General features: G+C 42.1%; 1 protein-coding gene across 3 annotated transcripts in view; it reads right to left on the bottom strand.

Moving 5' to 3' along the window:
* PCGF2 (polycomb group ring finger 2) overlaps nucleotides 1–24187 on the bottom strand; it is a 74300-nt gene that overhangs the window by 31687 nt on the left and 18426 nt on the right. For all 3 annotated transcript variants that reach the window (XM_033917598.1, XM_033917600.1, XM_033917599.1), the window contains 6 exons: nucleotides 20978–21111; nucleotides 17199–17295; nucleotides 16691–16746; nucleotides 16540–16590; nucleotides 15765–15873; nucleotides 2150–2198 (listed from right to left, as the gene is read on the bottom strand). In XM_033917598.1, the coding sequence (XP_033773489.1) occupies nucleotides 2150–2198; nucleotides 15765–15873; nucleotides 16540–16590; nucleotides 16691–16746; nucleotides 17199–17295; nucleotides 20978–21089 (474 nt within the window). In that variant the 5' untranslated portion in view covers nucleotides 21090–21111. The remainder of the gene's footprint in view (nucleotides 1–2149; nucleotides 2199–15764; nucleotides 15874–16539; nucleotides 16591–16690; nucleotides 16747–17198; nucleotides 17296–20977; nucleotides 21112–24187) is intronic.

Genomic DNA, 24187 nt, shown 5'->3' with positions numbered 1-24187 from the left:
AAATTCAGGTGAATTTCTTTTCACGTATACAGATTATATTTTTATCATATAATAAGTTGGTCTAGATTTTAATAATTTTGCCTCTAATATTTGCTCCTGTATTACTAGACTTTTACATTAGTCAACTCAGACCATGATGTGGGCCTGATTGCCCACAACTTCCTAATACTATTCTCTTAGACTCCGAGAATCTTTGACTATTGAAAAATCATCAAGAATATTGAGAATTTTACTAGATTCTACATCATATTTTCATCATCGGATAAATAATCTAGTCTGTACAAGCCCTATTTTATCAACATCATTTTGCCATGATTGTTCAGTCTATTTTGCTAGCTCAGTTAGACTATTGTAATTGAGTTTAGTGAAGTATTAGTAAAGGCAACTTGAAACACTTACAGTTGATACAGAATATGGCTTGGCAGCTCAACTGATTTTCAACAAAAATAAATTGAAACATGTTAAGCCCCTCTTGAGATCATTACACTGACTTCCTATTCGGTTGAGAGTGAAGTTTAAATGTGTCTGCCTAGTTTTGGACAATTTGGTGACTTAGTTGTACCACTGACATTAGATCTGTCAAGACAAAGCTGCCGTAGATCTTTTACTGCTTATAAGCTGTCTTTTCTATCCTTTAAAGGTATTCAGTCAAGGAGTCAAGTTTTCCATTCTTGTTCTTTTTACTACTCTATGGAATGAATTACCTATCAGCTTGAGATCATCAAGTTTCAAGTTTATTATTTCTCTTGATTAATCGCTTAATCAAATTCTAAGCGATGAACATTTTAAAATACATTCAATGAGAGACAAACAGTACAAACTTAAATAATAACATCGGGTAATTAACTAATACATGTTCTCATTACATAAGGTAAGATAGGGTTTTGAAATACAATTGATTAAAGAAAAGCAAAACAAAGGAAAAGCACAATAGGGAAACATATAACGCTAAAACATAAAATAATAAAATCACTGGCCTTAAAATTATTGAATTAAATATTAAAAGCATCATTAAAAAGAAATGTTTTTAGATTACTTTTAAATTTTCCTAAATCCTGCTCCTTTCGTAAATAAATTGGAAGAGCGTTCCAAGTCTGTGGAGCGGTTACCGAAAAGATAAACTGCCGTCTGGTATTAATCATGTACTACCTATCAAATTTTTTGAAAAAGATTAAAGATTTTCCTGTTTTCTGTTATTTTAGATTTTCTATATAGCATAATCATATATATATTTATGTAATCTATCATACGCAAACCACATCAAGCCCCTATTTCATAGGGATGACGCGATATATAAAATGAAGGATTAGATTAGATCCATCTCTTAGAGCTCATTGGATTTGAAATCAGTTACTACAAATCACATCTTCAACCAGTATGGTGCTTGGACTTCATCGGAGCCCTTCTCAACACCATTCAAAGCCAAGCTTATATACCTCAGTGAAGAGTAAACAACATAATAACTTTAAACAGATTTCCAACAAAAAAGAACAAAGAACAATTTCTAATATACCTTGACTGCTCACTACTATCTGGAGCAAAATTCCAGGCTGGATAGCTGGTTTGGCTCACTTCCACTTCAATTTACAGATTAGTGAGCCTGGAAGCTGCTGAGTCCCATATGTGAGAATATTGTGTCTTCATGTTCTCAGAGAAAGCAAAGATAATTTACCTGTAATAGGTGTTCTCCGAGGAGAGCAGGCATATATTCTCACAACCCTCTTTCTTCTCTTTGGAGTTGTCCTTTTATTTATTTTAAAAAAATTTCTATCTAGCTTTTGTATTGTACAGATTGTCCCATGCTCCAATGTCAAGCAGGAAGGCACCCATGCATACAAGGTGGGAGCATTGTCTCTAAGATTTAAAATGATACTACACTTGACAGTGTCCACACTGGGCTCTGTCAGATGACGTCACCCACATGTGAGAATGTAAGCCTGCTTTTCTCGGATAACACCTGCTATAGGTAAGTATCTTCGCTTTACATTGGTCCCTGAATGAGCAAGAGAAAATTTGGGTCTCTAGTGTATACAAATTTTTCTCATGCGTATTATTTGTTAATATCTTGAAAATTCCAGTAAATGTAGATCACCAAGACGGAAAGCCCCATACAAATTTTTTGTCCATGGCTTTTCACTTTTATCCTCACCTTTTCCTTCTTCATTTCTCCATTTTCAGTGGGTTCTCTGTTATCTTCCCTATGTAAAAACAAAAAAAGATTAAGGTGATACTGCATGTTTGGACACAGGGATCTAGCTCAGTGTATTGCAAACTGTGTGCCTCCTGAGATTTCAGTTTTGCCGCGAGACGCTGGGGAGGAGGAGAGGTGCTGGCGCTGGCTGACTGCCTACAGGATGTGCCTCTCACCCAAGTGCCTCCTGTAGACAATCAGCCTGTGCTAGTGCTTCTCCTTCTCTCCATGCGTCTTCCCTGTCGGCACCCCCAGTGGTGGCTCAGGGCCTGTCTGGAGGGCCTTCGCACATGCCAATGTGATGATGTCACACATGCGCATGATGTCATTGCATCAACGTCCACATACTTCCAGATGCCTCGAGCCGCAAACACTACATTTAGTGTGCCGCGGCTTGACAAAGTTTGCGGGACACTAGCTAGATCATACACACTAATAAAACAAACTACTTTTTCCTGTAAATCAGCAAGAAGCGCACTCAAATAGGCATGTGAATCCTCTGAATCTTGCAATATAAGCCCCCACCTCATCACAGAGGTGAGTTACTGTCATGAATAAAGAAAACAACGTGTCTAGCCTTTCTTGTAATGAAGAACTGGCCATGTATGTGATTATGTCTAGTAAAAAAGCAATGTTAGAAAGGGAAAGTACTTTTTAAAATTACAGGGACGTCAACACAAAATCTGTTGCTATTTTAGAGCAGGCATAAATACACTTATCTCACTAAGGACACCAAAACATTTGAGGCGATTCAGAGGAAAGTGACAAAAATGATTCGGAGCTTGGGCCTAAAGACATCTCATAAGAGATGACATGAGAAGAGACTTGACGATCTCAATTTATATACCCTACAAGAAAGGAAAGACAGGGAGGATATGATACAGATGTTTACATATTAATACCTTAAGTATTTAGACTAATCTTTTTTCAGAGATGGGGATTCGGTAGAACTAGAGGTCATGAGATGAGGTTGCAGAGTGAGAGACTTAGGAGCAATGTCAGGAAATACTTTTCTACAGAAAGGGTGGTGGATGCCTGGAATGCTCTCTCATGGGAGGTTGTGAAGGCAAAAACAGTGATGAAATCGATAAACACAGATCAATGTATTCAAAAAGGATATAATCCAGTTAAAGCAAAACTTAATTAACCTCATAAATGCAGTGAGCCTTCATAGCAGCTTCAGAGGTTGGGAGATAAGACCAACTGGGCAGACTTTTACAGTCTGGATTCCTTTAATGGAGTGGGCTTTGAAGGCAACTCCAGTAGCTAGGAAGTAGAACCAGTGCCAGACAGACATTAATGGTGTATACCCCAATACTGGTAGGGAAATAGAGATTCAGTATATATTACTATGTTACTTTCCACTTTTTTCAGAGTGCAAACTTCAAATTCAAACCCTAGGAATGCCCATTTTATACATGTACAAAGGTATTTCTCATGCAAGAGGCACATCATTTTGGAACACTTGAGATCCTGTGTAGAGATCCTCATTTACATTTTTCTGCTTCGCCCCCCTCCCCCCATCCTTCTGAAGTGTCCCGAAATACCTCAGTTTTACTCTTTACACATGAGATGGTAGGAGCCTGTTAATTTTGGAGGTTTTATTGTGAGTTTTTTGGTGCTGCAGAGAACACAGACTGAGGGTAGTATAGTCTGTAGCCAAGGGGCAGCCTGCTTGGCAGGGCACCTGCTTGGCCAGCCTGCAATAACATTCCAGGAGCTCAGGGATCGTTCCCTTGGGAACACGGATTGTTCCAGGCTTTGTCCGCAAAGAGCCTGCATGCAGGCTGAGTGGCCCCATGGTGGTTTTTCATCAGGATAGGGTGCCGACTGCATTTCCTCCTCCCGACTTCATGTGCAAGTTCCAGTGGGGGTTTGAGGCCTTCGTCAAGTTATTTGGACTGAGGGAAGTCTGAAGAAGAAAGCTATCCAGATGTCCTGGCTTGTCTGAGGCAGACGTTCTCTGGCTGCAGCTCCCAGCACCAGTAAGGCACAGTGAGTAAGGCTATGTCAGCCTATGAGAGAAATCAGGGGGCATATTTAAAAGTAATTTATAAAGGTTTGTGGGGCTAGGAACAGGGTCCCCTACCTCTAAAATCCTGTTCCCTGAATTTTTTGTCCCCTTACCTCCCATGGGCTGATTTTAGCACTAGATCTAGCAGCCAAGGAAGCCATTCCAGATGAAGAATCAGGCTCAGGTAGATACTCCATATAAATTATAAAACCCAAATGAGACTCGGAGGACTGGAGGCCAAATCTGGATCTAAAGTCGGTCAATACAACTCTCAAGTGTCAGATCAGGGAGTTATGGGAAAGGCCAGCACCGATGCTTGGCATTACTTGCAAGTGCTGGAGTCAATGGTAGCAATGATAGACATGGTCCCCTGGGTGAGGGCACATTTACGCCCTCTCCAGAGTGCACTCTTATCCTGCTGGTCACCGCAAACAGATGTATTGCAGATGCCCCTACCTTGGGCAACAGAGGCACATCGCAATCTGAACTGGTGGCTGGAGCCACTGTCTCTATCCCAGGGAGTGCTGCTGAGGAAAGGGATGTTACCATTTTCTGTTCTTGGGCCTGTTCTTTTTAACATTTTTATAAATGATATTGCTGCAGGACTGTCGGGTAAGATTTGACTCTTTGCAGATGATACCAAAATCTGCAATAGAGTAGACACCCAGGATGGTGTAAATAATATGAAGAAAGACCTGGAGAAGCTTTAAGAATGGTCTGAAATTTTGCAGCTAAAATTTAATGCTAAGAAATGCAAGGTCATGCATTTGGGCTGCAAAAACCTGAGGGAACAGTACAGTTTAGGGGGTGATGAACTTATGTGCATGACAGAAGAGCGGGACTTGTGTGTGATTGTATGTGATGATCTTAAGGTGGCCAAACAGGTTGAAAAGGTGCCGGTGAAAGTTAGAAGGATGCTAGGTTGCATAGGGAGAGGTATGGCCAGTAGGAAAAAGGAGGTATTGATGCCCCTGTATAAGACTTTGGTGAGACCTCATTTAGAATATTGTCTACAATTCTGGAGGCCACACCTTCAAAAAGATATAAAAAGGATGGAGTCGTTCCAGAGAAAGGCTACTAAAATGGTGCATGGTCTTTGTCATAAGGCGGATGGGACAGACTTAAAGATCTCAATCTATATACTTTAGAGGAAATGCGGGAGAAGAGAGATATGATAGAGACATTTAAATACCTAAGTGACAAATGCGCATGAGTTGAGTCTCTTTCATTTGAAAGGAAGCTCTGGAACGAGAGGGCATAGGATGAAGTTAAGAGGTGATAGGCTCAGGAGTAATCTAAGGAAATACTTTTTTTTACAGAAAGGGTGGTAGATGCGTGGAACAGTCTCCCAGTACAGGTGGTGGAGACCGAGACTGTGTCTGATTTCAAGAAAGCCTGGGCTAGGCACATGGGATTTCTTAGAGAGAGGAAGAGATAATGGTTATTGCAGATGGGCAGACTGGATGGGCCATTTGGCCTTTATCTCCCATCATGTTTCTATGTTTCCACGTGGGTGATCCTGATGACATATGCCAGCCTTTATGGCTGGGAAACTCATTGTGAAGGTCACCTGATGCAGGTACACTGGTCTTCTGTCCAGAGAAAGTGGTCAATCAATCGGTTGGAGCTGAGAGCTATCCGCCTGGTGCTGCAGACACTCTGAAGCTTACTGCAGAACAAAGTAGTACAAGTTTTCTCAGATAATGCAATTGCAGTAGCCTATGTCAATCGGCAGGGAGGCACCATGAGTGCTCCACTGCTGCTGGAGGCCCAAATGCTGCTCCAGTGGATGGAAACTCACCTGCTGGCCCTCTCAGAAGCACATGTAGAGTAGACAATGTGCCAGTGGATTTCCTCAGCCAGCAGACTCTAGATCCCGGAGTATGGGCTCTGTCTTGGAAAATGTTCATCAGCATTGTGAGTTGGTAGGGGCACCTAACATTCAACCTCATGGCATCAGCAACCAACAAGAAAACAACTTGTTTTTTCAGTTGAAGCTATGAGCCAGGAGGTACCAGTCTGGACTCCCAGATACAGCCATGGACACAGAAAAGGCTTCTGTATGTGTTCCCACCCTGGTCCATGAGCTACCCAGTTTTCTGCACTATCTGCCATATGTATGACTACCTCCCTTCTAGGAGGTGGTCTTATGTATGTGCTCGATGTGGAGAACTGGAAAGCCTGAAGAAGCAAGTCAGACTCCTGGAGAGCAGAATACTGGAACTGGAGGCACTTCAAACAGTAGAGGAAGAAGACAGAGATGCAGAGATCATCAAGACAGCGGACACCATTGAGGAAGAAGTCCAGGAGCTGGAGAACTTCATAGAAGAGGCATACAGGGAGGCCGTGGAAAAGCACCAGCTTCAGTGGAACTGCAGGGATATGTCTACAGAGATTGTGGACCAGCAGACGGACAGCCACCAGGAGGAAATAGAGGACACAGCAACAAGATCTGGAAACAGCAGAGGGAACCCACAAGAAGATGAACGCCAGGATGAGAGGAAATGGATAGGAACAAAGGACACGGACATACAGCTGGAGAGATGGACATACACCAGGGACACGGACCTACAACTGGAGAATCAAAAGAAGATAGAGAGGACAGCAATCATCGTGGGGGACTCTTATTACCAGACAAGTTGACAGCCACATAGCAGGAGGAAGACTGGATCGACTGATGACCTGCTTACCCAGGGCCAAGATAGAAGACATAGTGAGCCGCATCGATAGGATTGTCGACAGTGTGGAAGAATAAGGCACGGCAGTGGTGATACATGTGGGGACAAACAACGTGAGCAACAGGAACTACAACAGAGAAGTACTGAAGGGCCAGTTCCAGATACTAGGAGGGAAGCTGAAGACCAGAACACAGAGGATAGTATTCTCAGAGATCCTGCCGGTACCCAGGGCAGATGAGAAGAGACAGATGGAGCTGCAAGCAATCAACGCGTGGATGCGGCGCTGGTGTGAGGAAGAAGGCTTCCACTTCGTGCGCAACTGGACGACGTTCTGGGGGAAAAGTAAGCTTTTCAGGAAGGACGGACTCCACCTCAGTAGAGACGGAACAAGGCTACTTGCAAGCAACATCAAGAGAGAAGTTGAGAAGTTTTTAAACTAGGAAGAAGGGGAAAGCCGACAGTCAACCAAGAGAGATGATTCGGGAACTGGTATACCCGGATACCTTGCAGGAAGATGGAGGGGAGGAATCACCAGATCGCAGTCAGGACAGACTGAAAGGGACACAAGAGGAGGATATTGTGCAGGAAGATGGAGGGGAAGACTCACCAGATCGCAGTCAGGACAGACCAAAAGGACACGCAAGAAGGGAATAGGCTGCAAACTCAAGTGTATGTACACGAATGCAAGGAGCCTTAGAAATAAGATGGGTGAATTAGAAGCTGTGGCACAAAAGGACGATGTCGACATCATCGGCATCACGGAAACTTGGTGGGCTGATGAAAATGTCTGGGACACAGTGCTACCGGGATACAAACTATACTGCAGAGACAGAGCGGCTCAAACAGGAGGAGGCATTACCATATACGTCAAAGAGGAAATTGAATCTACTGGAGAGAACATGCCACAACGGACAGATAAGTTAGAGTCTCTATGGGTCAAAATTCCAGGAACAAATGGACAAGAAACGAGGATAGGCATCTGCTACCAACCCCCCGAAGAAATTGATGAAGAAATGACAGAAGAGATTAAACGCAACTGCAAGAGAGGCAATGCAGTTATCATGGGCGACTTCAACTATCCGGGGATAGACTGGAACCTAGGCACCTCAGGCTGTGCTAGAGAGAAATGCAATTCTGGACTTAGTTCTAAATGGGCTGTGAGGACCGGCACAGGAAGTAGAAGTAGAAGGGACGCTGAGAAACAGCGATCACAATATGATATGCTTCAACCTGGAAATAGGGGTGAAACGTTGGTCCAGAACAACGGCCACGGCCCTAAACTTCTGGAAAAAAAATTACAAAGGGATGAGACGCATGGTGGGGAAGAAAATTAAAAAGAGGATAAACACTATAAAGACACTGGAGCAAGCTTGGTCTCTTTTTAAGGATACGGTCACTGAGGTGCAAAATCTATATATACCATGTATCAATAAGGGATCAAAGAGGAAAAAGAATAAAGAACTGGCATGGCTCACTGTAGAGGTTAAGGAAGTGATCAGAGACAAAAAAAATCTTCGTTTAAGGAATGGAAAAGGTCAAAATAGATGAAAACTGGAATAAGCACAAACAACATCAACGCAGATGCCATAAGGCGGTAAAAGTGGCAAAAAAAGACTATGAGGAAAAAATAGCCAAGGAGGCGAAAAACTTCAAGCCGTTCTTTCGATATATTAAAGGGAAACAACCCGCGAAGGAAGCAGTGGGACTGTTGGATGACCAAGGAATAAAGGGATCACTAAAGGAGGACAAAGCAATCGCCAACAGACTGAACACATTTTTTGCATCTATATTTACCAAAGAGGATATACGCAGCATACTGGAACCCATCAGGCTATATGCTGGAAGCGAAAACGGGAAACTGACAGGGTCTACGGTCAGTCTAGAAGAGGTATGCAGCAGATCGACAGGCTTAAGAGCGATAAATCCCCGGGACCGGATGGCATCCACCCGAGGGTCATCAAGGAACTGAAAGGGACCATAGCTGAACTGTTTCAACTAATAGCCAATCTGTCAATCAAAACAGGAAAGATTCTGGAAGGTGGCGAATATTACACCAATCTTCAAAAAAGTTTCGAGGGGAGACCCAGGAAACTACAGACCGGTGAGTCTAACCTCGGTACCAGGAAAGATGGTAGAGGCGGTGATAAAGGACCGCATCATTGATCATGGTCTGAAGAGGACCAGCCAGCACGGTTTCAGCAAAGGCAGATCTTGTCTGACAAATTTGCACTTTTTCGAGGGAGTAAACAAGCAGATAGACAAGGGCGACCCGGTCGACATCATATATCTGGACTTTCAGAAGGCGTTTGACAAGGGTCCACATGAACGACTACTTTGGAAAATTGTGAGCCATGGAATCGAGGGAGAAATACTCACGTGGATTAAAAACTGACTGTAGCATAGGAAACAGAAAGCAGGGGTAAATGGGCAATACTCGGACTGGAAGAGCGTCACCAGTGGGGTGCTGCAGGGCTCAGTACTTGGACCTGTACTCTTCAACATCTTTATAAACGATCTGGACATAGGTACGACGAGCGAGGTGATTAAATTTGCAGACGACACGAAGTTATTCAGAGTAGTGAAGACGCAGAGGGATTGCGAAGATCTACAACGTGACATAATCAGGCTCGAGGAATGGGCATCGACATGGCAGATGAGGTTCAACGTGGATAAGTGTAAAGTGATGCATGTCGGTATCAAAAATCTCCAGCACGAGTACAGAATGTCCAAGATGGTACTTGGAAAGACCTCCTAGGAAAGGGACTTGGGAGTTCTCATCGACAAGTCGATGAAGCCGTCTACACAATGTGCTGCGGTGGTGAAAAGGGCGAACAGAATGCTAGGAATGATAAAGAAGGGGGATCACGAACAGATTGGAGAAGGTTATCATGCTGCTGTACCGGGCCATGGTGCGCCCTCACCTGGAGTACTGCATCCAGCACTGGTCGCCGTACATGAAGAAGGACACGGTACTACTCAAAAGGGTCCAGAGAAGAGCGACTAAGATGTTTAGGGGGTTGGAGGAACTGCCGTACAGTGAAAGATTAGAGAAACTGGGCCTCTTCTCCCTCGAACAGAGGAGATTGAGAGGGGACATGATCGAAAACATTCAAGGTACTGAAAGGAATAGACTTAATGTTCACCCTCTCCAAGGTAGAAAGAACAAGAGGGCACTCTCTAAAGTTGAAAGGGGATAGATTCCATACAAACGTAAGGAAGTTCTTCTTCACCCAGAGAGTGGTGGAAAAATGGAACGCCCTCCCAGATGCTGTCATAGGGGAAAACACCCTCCAGGGATTCAAGACAAAGTTATACAAGTTCCTACTGAACAAAGACATACATTGATAGGGCTAGTCTTAGTTAGGGTACTGGTCTTTGACCAAAAGGGCCGCCGCTTGAGCGGACTACTGGGCATGATGGACCACTGGTCTGACCTAGCAGCGGCATCTCTTATGTTCATGATAGGCAGAGTTCTACAAAGAATAATGTCACATCTAGGGCTGGTAGTTCTCATCTCACTGGACTGACCAAAGCATCCAAGATATGCAGATCTGGTCCGTCTAAAGAGAGTAGTTAATAGCAGGGAAACATTCAAGCCATATATACAAAAGGTGCTGACATAACATCAACTGTATGAAAAATCATAATAAAACGGAGAAAAATAAACCTCAATTGTGGGAGGTTGGGACTACACAAGTACCCAGCCCTCAACACATCATCACGGGTTTATAAAAAAACTCCGCATACATATAAATAAGTAGATAAATCACTCATTTCCATTCATACAGAGTCTGTATGAATGGAAATGAGTGATTTATCTACTTATTTATATGTATGTGGAGTTTTTTTATAAACCCGTGATGATGTGTTGAGGGCTGGGTACTTGTGTAGTCCCAACCTCCCACAATTGAGGTTTATTTTTCTCCATTTTATTATGATTTTTCATACAGTTGATGTTATGTCAGCACCTTTTGTATATATGGCCTGAATGTTTCCCTGCTATTAACTACATTCTACAATACGTATTTAACATATATTTATTAATTATTACGATTGTACCTCAGAAAATTGCTAGCCGTCTAAAGAGAGACCATGGTTACTTTCACAGGGCCCAATCACCCTCCTTTCACAGGGCCCAATCACCCTGGAGGATCCAGAGTGCTTTGGTCTTACAGCTTGGCTCTTGACTGCATAGCCTTAGCACAGAAAGGCTATTCGGAGGTAGTGGTTGCCTCTCTCCTGAAGTCCAAGAAACATGCAAAGGCCTGGAGATGCTTCCAGGGCTGGTGTGCCCAGAAGAGTGAGGACCCAGTCACTGCACCAGTGTCACTGGTTCTAGCTTTCCTTCAAAAAGGGCTTGAGAAAGGTTTGTGATTGGCTCCCTTAAAGTAGAGATAGTCGGTCTCTCGTGCTTCAGATCCCAGTCTAATAGAAGGACATTGGCCTCTCACCCAAATGTGTCCAGATTTTTGAAGGGAGCATTACATCTGCATCTTTCCAACATGGAGTCTTAATCTCATTCTGCGGGCTCTCAATTGAGCTCCATAAGAGCCTTTGGAGATGGTGTCATTGATAGACCTGACAGTTAAAACATTGTTTTTTGTGGTGGTCATATCAGCACATCGGGTGTCTGAACTACAGGCTTTATCCTGCAGATAACTCTTTCAAGGTGTCAGAGATGAGGGTTTCACTGAGAACAGTCCCCTTTTTCTTGCCAAAAATAGTTTCCCGTTTCCACATCAACCAGGATGTTCTATTGCTGGCCTTCATGCCCTTGGGTTCCAAGAAGCGTGACAAAGTCCTGAAATTGCTGGATGTTCGCAGAGTGTTGCTTCATTATCTGGAAGTGATAAATGAGTTTTGACTTTCAGATCATCTCTTTGTGCTGAAGAGTACTGGCTGACGGGGTCAGCTAACTTCAAAAGTGACCATTTCTGCATGGATTTGTGTGGCCATCTCTTCAGCTTACATCGGCAGCGGAAAGCAATCACCAGTAGCCATATAGGCCCATTCCACTAGGAGTGTAGCTTCCTCCTGGGTGGAGTCCAGAGCAGTTTCCCCTGAAGAAATTTGTACAGCGGCCACATGGTCTTCCCTCCATACTTCACAAAGTTTTATAGGGTGGATGTAGCAGTCAAATTGGATACCGCGTTTGGATCTTCAATACTTTCAAAAGGCTCCTCTGACCCACCCTAGACCCAAGTGTTCGAGAATGATATGCCTATTGCACTAGAAGGAAAAATTAGGTACTTACCTTGATAATCTTCTTTCTAGTAAATAGGCACATTATTCTGAAAGCCCAGTCTGTCAGATACTTATTAGCCTGCTTGCTGTCTCAGTCAAGGAGAGGGGGAACTACTACTACTGTAAAGATACCATGGAGTTTCTTTCAGAAATCTGACTGTAAGTGCAGGTTGCACTCAGGTTGGTGGTCTGTTCATTCCACCACATTATAGAGTTAAATGTTTAGATGTTTCATGATTATTTCAAGTTATATGTTATGATATGAGCGAAACAGACTTGTTTCTCGGGGAGAGTCCCTGTACCCCTCCCTGTTATGTTTTTTTCCTCTAGGGCTGACCACCTGCTTTGATACAAAAAGAGGTATTACAGGACAGCCCAGAGGGATTTGGGTGGGGGGTGTGGAGCAGAAAAATGTAAATGAGGCTCTCTACACAGTATCTCGCGACCAGAGGTGCACAACACCAGTGTTCCAGAATGATGTGTCTGTTTACTAGAAAGAAGATTATCAAGGTAAGTACCTAATCTTTTCATGTAGGATCACTCCCTGAAATACATTTATGCATGTACAGTATTTAGTAGTGAACTTTGCAAGACCATCTCCCTAAAAATTTCCTTCAAGAGTTTTGAAGATTACATTGCCAAAGAGCTTTATCTATCTGGTTTACTTTTCTGTAAGGAGATCTATGTACTAGTATTAACAAGTCACACAAGAAAAAGTTTTATGAGTGCAGTTCCTCCACTATGACATACTCTCAGTTTGGGAATAGTGTGAAAATCATAAACAAGTGTCTGTATGTGTCAAAGGACATCTGGAATTTATAAAAATGTGTATACAGGTCCCAGCACATCCATAGAATGCTAATCCTCATTGAGTACATCATGACAAATTCCTGAGATATGAGCCATGGAGGACTATGATGGAGTCTAACTCTTTACAAAGCTCATAGTGTTCCTTGCTAGACCACAGGAATGCTTTTTTATTACAAACAACACACCATAAGAGAAATTTATTAAATTTTCTTTTGAAAATAAAAAGAGGTACTGCAGTATTTGAAAAATTGTAGATAATTGCCCAGCAAAGAAAGAGCTTTGTGGTCAAGGAAATTAAATTCATCTGGGTAACCACAAAAAAGATTAAAAACTAAGAAATAGCAAAATGCAAAGAGTGTACACTTCTCAATGCATCAAATGCCAGTCAAATAGGGGAGCAAAAGTGAGTGTTTGTTTATCTGTCCTATCAGTGTGCAGAAATGAAAAAGGCAAACAGAAGAATTATTCAAAAGGAGACAGATAATATTATAATGCTGCTGTATCAACCCACTGTGCAGTTCTAGTAGGCCTATCTCAAAAAAAATATACAATGTAATTAGAAAAGGTGCAGATAAGGTTTTCTCTGGGATCAGTAACATGGAATATTGCTACTGTATGTGTTTCTGCAGGTACAGAAGGACATCGATTATCCGGACTAGCCTCGGTAGAGAGCAGTTCGGACAATGGAAAATCTGGATGATTGGACATTCCTTTTGGAGTGTGTAAGTTGGTAGTATGCAGTTTGGATGAGAAGAATGGGAAGGGGAAGAATGATTAATTAGTAGAATAGTAAAGGGGGTTGATTGGTGAAAGCTTTGTGAGGAGTATTGGTGAGCTTGAGGCATTTAGATGGTGTGAAGGGAATAACGAGGTACAGTAGTAAAGTGGTGGTTGAAAGCCAAGTTGTATTGATCGGGGGAAAAGTAGCTCAGATTTAGTACCTGTGTCGGGGTGTGAGGTCGGTGAGGCTGCGCCAGTCTGGGAAGATGTGTTTTGGGCTGCTTGGGTTTGCGACAGAGCTTTGTTCTGACCTTGTTCAGATTTCTCTTGCTTACTGGCACTGTTGCATCTGCATGAGAGGCGCCTCATGGGCCCTAGTGCCAGATTCGCGGTTTAGGTATGGCCAAACTATGTGATTATGATTCAGAAATTTAAACAAAAAAGAATGGAAGCAATCTGGATAATTGGACATCCGGATAATCGGCGTCCTACTGTACTTGTGACCTGGGTTGGCCACTGTTGGAAACAGGATACTAGGCTAAATGAACCACTGATCTGACCCAGTATGGCTGTTCTTATGTAAATGAAATGATAGGGTAAAAGTAAAAAGACTGTCCTATGAGGAAAAGCTAAAAAGGTTATGCTCTTCAGCTTGGGCAAAAGATGAGTGACTAGTTACCTATAGTGCAGCAGGATGAGAACCGGGTGAACTAGGTTTGATTCCTTGTGACCTTGGTCAAGTCCCTTAACACTCCATCGCCATAAGTACAAAACTTAGATTGTGAACCCACTAGGGACATGGAAAATACTTACTTTATGTACAGTATATGTTAATATGTATACCAAAAAAAGTCCACCAGAAGAGAGACCCACAAAAGTAATGCAAACAGGGAAAACAGTGGGACTGGACAAAAAAGTTTTCCACAAGAGCCAGCGGGATGAAGTAAGTGATGTTTATTTCAGTCCAAATTATACAGTAGTGAAGACCCGACATAGCATTGTGTTTCGGGGTATCAAACATATCCACTTGCTCTGATGCAGGAGTGTCGATATGCCGAAACACAGTGCTATGTTGGGTCTTCACTATTGTATAATTTGGACTGAAATAAACATCATTGACTTCGTCCCGCTGGCTCTTGTGGAAAGCTTTTTGTCCAGTCCCACTGTTTATGTTAACATGTAAACTGCTTTGGGCTGTACCACAGAAAGGTGGTATATCAATAATCTCATAATCAAAAACAAGCAAGAAGTCTATAAAATCATGAATGGTGTGAAATAGATCAATACATAAAACAAACAGGTAGCTAATTTAAAACAAATATGAGAAAACTATTAAATAAGCCTGCTATCACTGAGGAAGGGCCAGGAATAAGACTGCAGAAAACAAACACAAATAGGAAAGGAAGTGTGGTATATCTCAAAGGATTTTTAGACAACTTTGTTCTTGTGCTTATATCCTCAATTAAACATTTCAGCAGTAGTCAACAATGAAACTACTCTACAGGCCAGCCAGTGCAGGAAATATGTTGTTTATTAAATCAAGTGTCTGACGTGGCCGCATTTCACCCTAAGGCTGCATTAGGGGTAAAAGGGGCTCACAAACACTTCCCCTCACTACTAGAGTATCTACGCCAACATTAAGCTGAATCAGTTCATAACACCCCCCTCCACAAATCAAACGTCGAACTCTTCTTCAGAACAGCAGCATTTCATCTTACCAGGCTTTACCACTCCTGCCCCTCAGAAACAGGAAATTATGTCAGAAGGGTGGGACTGAAGGAGCCATCAGAAGTATCAACTGATGGAGGTTCCACATCTGTATGCTGCTTTTTATCCCTAGGAAGCAGCTGTGCCCAGGGAAAAGAAGGAAAATGCTGTACCAGAGTGGGCCCTGCCACTTTTGCCCATAAGTAAAAGTGGCAATGTAAGTCACTTGTCTGTTCTAAAAAAAAAAAAAAACCTTTCTAACCTTTCCACTTGAGATTTCAAACTCCCGATTTTTTTTTTTTTTTCTGCCAGTGGCTTGTTTTTCTAATTAGAAAATAATCACACTTTGCATGAAAAGGCTAAAGAGGATTGGCTATACCTAACACATAACAAGACTTACCTGGTCCCTTCATAGAACTCTATGGATAAACTGACTATGTCATCATCCTTGAGCACAACCTTCTCCTGCTCTGTCAGTTCCCCACGAGTGACAGTGGAATCGCCAAGCACTGCAGAACAAGACAAAACATCACAAGGGGAGAAACAGGAACAAATTTTTGCAATCAAAATAGTGAATGAAAGAAATACTCAGCAGTTGTCCCTGCCCTCAGTTCATCTGGCAAGACTGACTTCCACACAAAATTTTGCCTCTTTTGCTTCTGCACCCTACATATAGAACTCTCTCCCTATCGAAATATGTATCGAACTTTCTTATATTACCTTTTCAGCTTAGCATATTCCTAGAAGATTATTACTATGTACTGTAATTAAAACCCTCTTGGATTAGAACCTAGTGAGGGATTCCCGACTGCAGCTTTTATATCAATCTTGGGGTTGTGGGTTCAAACCCTGTGCTGCTCCTTGTGACCCTGGGCAAGCCACTTAATCCTCCATAGCTCCAGGTACGTTAGATAGATTGTGAGCCCACCGGGACAGAGAGGGAAAATGCTTGAGTACCTGATTGTAAAAACCGCTTAGATAACCTTGATAGGCGGTATATAAAATCCTAATAAACTTGAAACTTCTACTTTTATATTTATTTTATCTTTCCTTTTGATAATGGAGTTCTTTTTTTGTTTTAAATTTGTAAACTGCTCTGCTGTTATTGCGAAGAGTGGTTTATAAGTACAAATAAACATAAACATAACATTGAAAATCATCCTTCAGACACCTACCATCTGGCAGTGGGTAAGTTGAGTAGAACTCGCGTCTCCTTTTCATTTCATCTGACCAAAAAAAAAAAATGAATCCAGGCTAAGCAAAACTGAAAGAGGACTCAGACAAAGGAATGAGTAGGAACTGTGTAGGAGGAAGTAGCTTATGTACCTTTAAAAAGTCCTGGCACTAGTTTATATACAATATCCTGTAAGGTTTTGTCTGATCTGAAAGAGAAGAATAAATTAAGAATGATGCAAGAAAAAAGAACTCTCTCATGGAGCCCAGCAGGGTCCTGAAAGCTTTTCATTCCCATGCAAGATAGAGACAAATAACCTTATGCATCTGCATTTGATCATTATTTTATATCTTTTAGTATAGGCTGTATTTGTGTTATTTGGAGTGCTTAAATAATCAGCTGCAGACATCTAATACTCTCAGTTCAGCCTGGCACTGTTAACATAATTTTATGTTTTGTTCTGTGCTATGTAAGACACAGCCTATGAAACAGAAAGCATTTTTCAATTGGCCTGGGTCCTCTTGTTTTTTTTCTTTTAAAGCTAAAATGTACTTTGATCTTTGTTTGCATCAGTATAAGACAGGCATATTTCGCTTTCTCAGTGATCTTTTCCTTAGTTTTAAAGGGAAAAAGAGAACAAAGGACAAAGCCATAACTGACCTGATACTAAGAAGAGGTCTGGTTTTGTGAACTTGGGCATCACACATAGGGCAGAACTTATTGGCTTCCAAGTAGGGGACTATACATGTCTTACAAACTGAAAGAAAGAAAAAAAGCTGTGATATAAAAAGGCAGCCCAAACCCCACATCTAATGAATATTAACATTAACATATGCATTTTCCTCTTTACGCTTTGTACTTTTAAATTTCAGCTCCGTCTCTATATACATTACAGCAGGGCTGCCCAAGTCCGGTCCTTGAGATCTACTGGCAGGCCTAGATTTCAGGATATCCACAATGCATATGCATAAGAGAGATTTGCCTGCATTGCCTTCTTGGTATGCAAATCTCTCTCTCATGCATATGCATTGTGGATATCCTGAAAACCTGGCCTGCCAGTAGATCTCAAGGACCGGACTTGGGCAGCCCTGCACTACAGTATAGTGGACTAACTACAACTTGCAGTTTAAAAAATTTCCTTATTCCTTGTTGTTAAATTGAATGTTTACCAGCAAGATGTTTTTTCTTTTTTTGACTTGTAAGATTGTCAAAATGTCAAAATTTATAAATAAAGAATTGAAAGAAAAAAAACACATATGCTTTCTATCCGCTTTACCTTTCAGTCCAAGGTGGATCAGATAATAACAGCATAAGAGCTGCACTTGTCCTGATTAATGAAAGAGAACCTCAGAGGTGCTTCTCTAGATGCAGACCCTATGGGAGACAGTCTGGAGGACCCTGGTGAAACAGGCTAAGATTCTTGTGACAGTGTTTTGGAATGTTTGTAGGCCACTTGTGAGTTGCCCCAGATCAGATGAGGTGGCGCTTAAGAAATAGACCCAGTGAATCATCTGGCAGGGCCCTAGGCATGGAAGATCACTCTACCCTCCCCTTGCATTGTCGAATGCCATGCCTACCCAGACTCAGTGCATCACCTAAAATGCAACCCAAAGGTGAGCTACATAATAATGAGCTTCCATGCACAGCATCTACACTCCAAAAAGGCGATTACATCTTCAAAGACAAGCAACAAATAACAAACCATCAACCCCTCTACTAAATAATTTACCGCAACAATATACCAAGACCAAAATCACTACTAGAGTATCTACCCCAACAATATGCCATGACTAGAAACACTCATCCCACTGATAGTCATCCCTATCGGCCACTTTCCAATAGAAGTCTAACATTAATTGGCTTTACATCTTAATTATCTTCCTTTTCAGTCTGCTAAATATAGCAGACAATCATCACACCATACTAGTACCATCAATAGAAAATCTAAACAACGTAAAACTTTTCTCCAATCAAGACAACGTACAAGCCTTCTTACCCTCGACTACCAAATACCCGCCATTACCAACAACCACCTTAGAAATGAAACGAAAACCAGAACTCCAGCTACTAGGAACCTAACAAATTTGCATCCAATTACTATATCTCACCAATATAAAAAGAAAGATCAACCACCCCAGTCTCCTGCATTTACATCAATACCAGATCAGCGGCAAACAAGCTACTTCTACTAAATGGATTGATCTCGGATGACAGCTCTTGCCTTCTTCTCTGAAATGTGACTTAAGGAGAAGAAAAGCCCTGAACTATCCCATTTATGCCCCTCAAGCTACAGAATACTTCACTCACCTAGACCTGACAAATGAGAGAGTAGACTTGTACTGATCTACAAAAGCTTCTTCCACATAACAGTCTCAGCAGCCTTACCAAGACTAGAATACATGATATGTAAACTACAAGACGAAACAAGAATCTTCCACAGCACCATCTGCTCTAAACCACAAGAAATCATCTCGAGTCTTACATGTCAGTAGGAAACATAAACATTCTACTCGAATGTCATGACAATCCAATAGTTCTAGACTTCAAAAAATTCTTACCAGTCACATAACATTAAAGCTATCTAGTCAAACTCACAAAAAAGTCATACGCTTATATTTATTGCATCCAATCCCCAATACCTAACCTCATCCATAGATTGAACTCCAGTGCTCAGGTTACACCATCACCATGTGAAGCATGACAACAAAAACCACACAAAATACCCAAAAGAGGTAAAATAGACCCTAACCAATTTTGAACCAGAATGACAAATCAACTAAACTGATTTCCAGATGACCCTACTATAATGCTCAACAACTGGAACAACACTTTAATGCAAGTACTCAATTCCATCATTCCAATCTGCCACCACAATGCAAGAGTCACAAAACCCTTATCTTGGTACAATGAGAACCTAAAGGCAGAGAAACAAGCATGTCGCTGACTAGAAAGATAACGGCATAAAAGCCAGTCTCCTGAACATAGAACTACATGGAAATCAGCCATCAATACATATAAATTCCACATATCTGAAGCAAAAAAAAAAAAAGCTTATTTTGCCATAGAAAACAAAATCTTTGAAACCAAGAAACTATTCCACATAATGTGCACCATAACTGCACCACCTGCATCAGGCGTAACTAATGCAAACCCTCAACCTGACACCCAAGAACTAGCTAACTTTTACCTAAATAAGATCAAGCGTTCAAAGTGACATAGAAAAGATGACCAATACCAAAAACCCTGAGAAATCAACAGACCCTAACAACTTGTTTGAACTGCTTTAAGTTTTTAAAAATTTTTTCAAATAAAAGGATAGGGTTTAGATTGTTGTATTACAATTGTGTCTCTAACAGAATTCATTTTTTTGTTTCTTGTGATTTTAGTCACCTTTTCCCAGAGATGATCACATATGGGTATGAGACAGTTTGGGCCATAGCCATATATCTGTAGATACTCTATAATTTACTTACTGAAATTCAGAGATAAGCATGCAAATTACCTTTCAACTTCAAACTATCTTCACAGCTATTCCAATAAACATTAGGGCCCTCATTCTAAGCCACAGTAGAAGTTTCTGCTCCAGCCTAGAGTGCTAAATGTTCCGACACGGCTCCAATGCTCATAGCAATTTTATGAGCATCGGAGCATTTAGCACTCTGGGTTACGGTAGAAATCTCTACTGCTGCTTAGTAAAAAGGGGGGGGGAGGGTTGCACATACATTCTGAACAAAAGTCAAGGGTTGGTAGAAAGAGACAACAAGCTGCTTGGTGCTCCTGAAATATGGTCAAAATATTGCAGAGATATGCACAGCTTTTGAATCCTGGCATTTATGATGTCCTCATTTATAGGTTTAGGTTAGCATTGTAAAACCACCTTATTGTTGTGACTAAAGGCAGTCAAGTAAATACTATAAATAAAATAAATGCACTGTCTTTTTATTACAAAAATAGAATCTATAGTACAATAGTTTTGTATCAGAGCATATCCACACGAACCCTGTAAAGCAGGGGTGTCCAACCTGCGGCCCAAGGGCCGCATGTGGCCCCGTGAAGTATTTTGTGCAGCCCCGGTCGAGGGTGATGCAGTGTTTTCCTCTGCTGCCCCCTGGTGTTTACCGTTTTGCCGGCTCCCTCCTCTGTCTTGCTGCAACATTTGCGCGGCCCCAGAAACATTTTTTTCAGCCAATGCGGTCCAGGGAAGCCAAAAGTTTGGACACCCCTGCTGTAAAGGATAAGTGATATATAACCTATTCAGAGTTCAACAACCCCCCCCACACACACACACACACACACACAAAATAGATAATACTTTACTGTGCAAAGAATTAAAGATTCATTAGAGCACATCATATTATAGGAAGGCAAAAAGCTAATTTATTTCATTGAGCCTCCCTTTCATCTCCTAGAGCAGATGAGAGGAATGATAATACACTTACAAGAATGTAGACACTCCACAATAGTGGTAGCATCAATGAAATATCCTCCACATAAGGCGCACATTAGATGGGGATTTAGCTCTGTGATTTTTATCCTCCTGCTTCTCTGCATTGTCACAGGCTGTGCTGGGAACCTTTAAAGAAAACAAATAAAACAAATTACGTGAGGACAAGTATGAGTATGGCACCAAGCCACATTCACCAAAGGAGGGATCAGTAAGAAAGAACGGTCCCAAATCACATTCAGCAAAGGAAAGGATAATATTTTTATACCGCCTTAAGTCTAGGCGGTTTCCGGTATCAAAACAGTCATAAAATAGATGAACAGGACATCACACATTATCTACATTCCAATAAATACATGAACGTGACCATCATTCACAGTCCGTGTACATGTAACACGCACATATCCAGGGCAGCGTGGAATCAATTATATCTCTTACATATAGACATTGAGAAATCATTGAGAAAACACGGTCCCATATCACATTCAGCACAGGAGGGGACAGTATGAGAGCACAGCCCTGGGTCTCAGTCGGCACAGGAGGGGACAGAAAGAGAACATAGTCCCAAGTCACAGTCAGTAAAGAAGAGGTTGTGGTGCCTCAATTAATTTAATACACATCCCTGTCTCATCTTCGTTTCTGTTGTCAGTGCAGATAAAGTAGTGATATTTCTTATTTAAATTTGTTACTTCCCTAACCAACAGCTCAAAGCAATCTATAAAGCTAAACAAGAAGATACAAGACCATAAAGAAACATAACAAATAAGCATTCTTATGAAGCTAAATATAAATTCAGTTTAAAAATATTTGGTAAATGCCATGTTGAGGTCAACTGATGATTGTCTTAAGTGCCAGCAGGCTAGAGCAATCTTATGTTGGTATACTATTCTCCAAAAATAAGAAACTAAAAGTCATAACCAAACCATCTGACACGTTTCCTCATTACAATCCCACCCAGATCTATTTGTTATACCTCAGATGTATCCACAGAGATTTAGAAATTTTTTAGAACTATTTTGTTAAATTGACTCCCCTCAAATGCTCCTTCATTGGCACAGTGAAGATCTCACATAATTTCGATCCCAGCCATACAGCTTCTCAGAGTAGGAGCTCTAGATTCTTGTAAAGGGTTAATTTTTAAAAGTACATTGGAACCCATTTTGGGCCTTTTTGACACATGTGGCACATAACAAGATATTAAATACGTCATTTCAATAAAAAGTTGTGTCATTTTGTTCTAGAGATATCCATTGAGGGGTAGGTGGGGAGGGATTCAGCAGATCAATTGTCAAGTTTAAACTCAACTTAGGATATACTGTACTAATTTCCATGTTCTTTGATGCTTTGTACATATTCCAGGATCATCCTATCTTGTCTAGTGTGATAACCATGTTTGTTTTGTTTTTCTGAAATAAAAATGATTTAAACAATATCCAACAACATTATTACGTAGATAATCTATGGTATGTTATATAATGTGTACAATTGAAACTGTAATATAGTTTTGTTTCAGTGTATATTTTATTTACATTGTAATCCAACTTGAACCCCAATATTCATGATAAAATCGGAATGAAAGTGCCATTTTATTTTAAAATTGGCAATATAGAAAATGATGATAAATACCATACAGCCTATCTAGTGTCCCCATCTATACCATCGGACGGGGACAAATTTGTCCCCATGTCATTCTCTAGTCCTATGTGTTTGTTCTAAGCTTTCTTGTAATTTAGATAGGGAGTCATGGATTTGATATACAGTTAAACTTTGGTTTGCAAGCATAATTCGTTCCAGAAACATGCTTGTAATCCAAAGCACTCTTATATCAAAGCACCAATGAAACCTACTGAGGACTCTCCAGAAAATGAAGCCTTTACAGCCACTAAGAGTAAAAGTTTCCAAGCTTATTTTTTATTTGATATATTACCCATTGACAAGTCATCTGAGCCCAACCCAGCCCATGTGCCTAAGGCCACGCCTACAGGAGGGGCCTAAGGCTACTGGGCTGATTCCGGTTGGCCCAGGCGCCTCAGGCCCCACTTGTGGGCAGGATTTGAGGCGCCTGGGCCAATCAGGCCCTAAGGCCTGCCATTCGATGGATAGTGAGCCTGCCGAACAGACGGGCTTGGGATCCATCCATCCGTCCAACTTTTCTTTAAGGTAAGGGGGGTGTCATGGGATCAACGGGGGGGTCTCGTGGGTCGGCAGGTGGGGGGTGTTCGTCAGGCTGATCGGGGGTTCATGGGGGTTGCGGGGGGTTGCATCGGGGCAGGAGGGCCTGGGATCCTTCCTGCCCATATCTTAGTGGGGGTGGGAGTAGGGGGGTCACCTGGGCAGGAGGGGTTGGGCTCCCTCCTGCCCAGATCGGCGGGGTGGGATGGTTGCTGGGGCAGGAGGGCTTGTGCTCCCTCCTGCCCGGATCGTTGACAGGGGAGGGGGGGCACTGGTGCAGGAGGGCTTATGCTCCCTCCTGCCTGGATCGTTGACAGGGGGGGTCGCTGGTGCACGAGGGCTTGGGCTCCCTCCTGCCCAATCTGATTGGGAGAGGGGTGGATCGCTGCAGGAGAGATGGCACATCTCTCCTGCCGCGATAGCGATCACCACCTGAACCGCAGCACTTCAGGGTGAGGATCGCCGGCAGGGGAGATGCCCTGCTGCGATGCTCACCCTGAAGTGCTGCGATTCGGGGGGTGGGCAATCACCATCGCGGCAGGAGAGATGGCTCATCTCTCCTGCCGCGATAGCGATCCCAAGTGCCGCGTTTGGCAGCACTTGGTGGTATCGCTATCACAGCAGGGGAGATGAGCCATCTCTCCTGCCACGATAGTTGCTGAGAGGGGGATATTCTGTAACCAGTGTTGTTTTTGACAGACACCTGTTACAGGATCCAGCTTTTAGGTGAAGGACTGGCTCCTCCTTCGCCTAAAAGGCCTGGCTTTGGGCGTTTGGGACTTAGGCTTTTTTTTGGTTCATTATATGGGGTAAGTGTAGACGTAGTGGTGGTCTGGGTGTTTAAACAGCTGAACGTAGAGGCAGGCCATTATAAAAAAAAACCTCTCCTTTTGGACTTTTTTTTTTAATGATAATGGACATTTTCCCTGCTTCTACTTTCAACGTTTAGGGCTTTAGGCCAAAAGGGGACTTAGACGGGCTTTTTTTATTATGCCCCTCCACACGTTTAACAATTAAAAAATTTAAATGGGGA

The sequence above is a fragment of the Geotrypetes seraphini genome, chromosome 13 (genome assembly GCF_902459505.1).
Source record: "Geotrypetes seraphini chromosome 13, aGeoSer1.1, whole genome shotgun sequence".
Taxonomy (NCBI): domain Eukaryota; kingdom Metazoa; phylum Chordata; class Amphibia; order Gymnophiona; family Dermophiidae; genus Geotrypetes; species Geotrypetes seraphini.
Note: the sequence above shows the minus strand (reverse complement) of the source record. Positions and strands in the feature narration are given on the sequence as shown.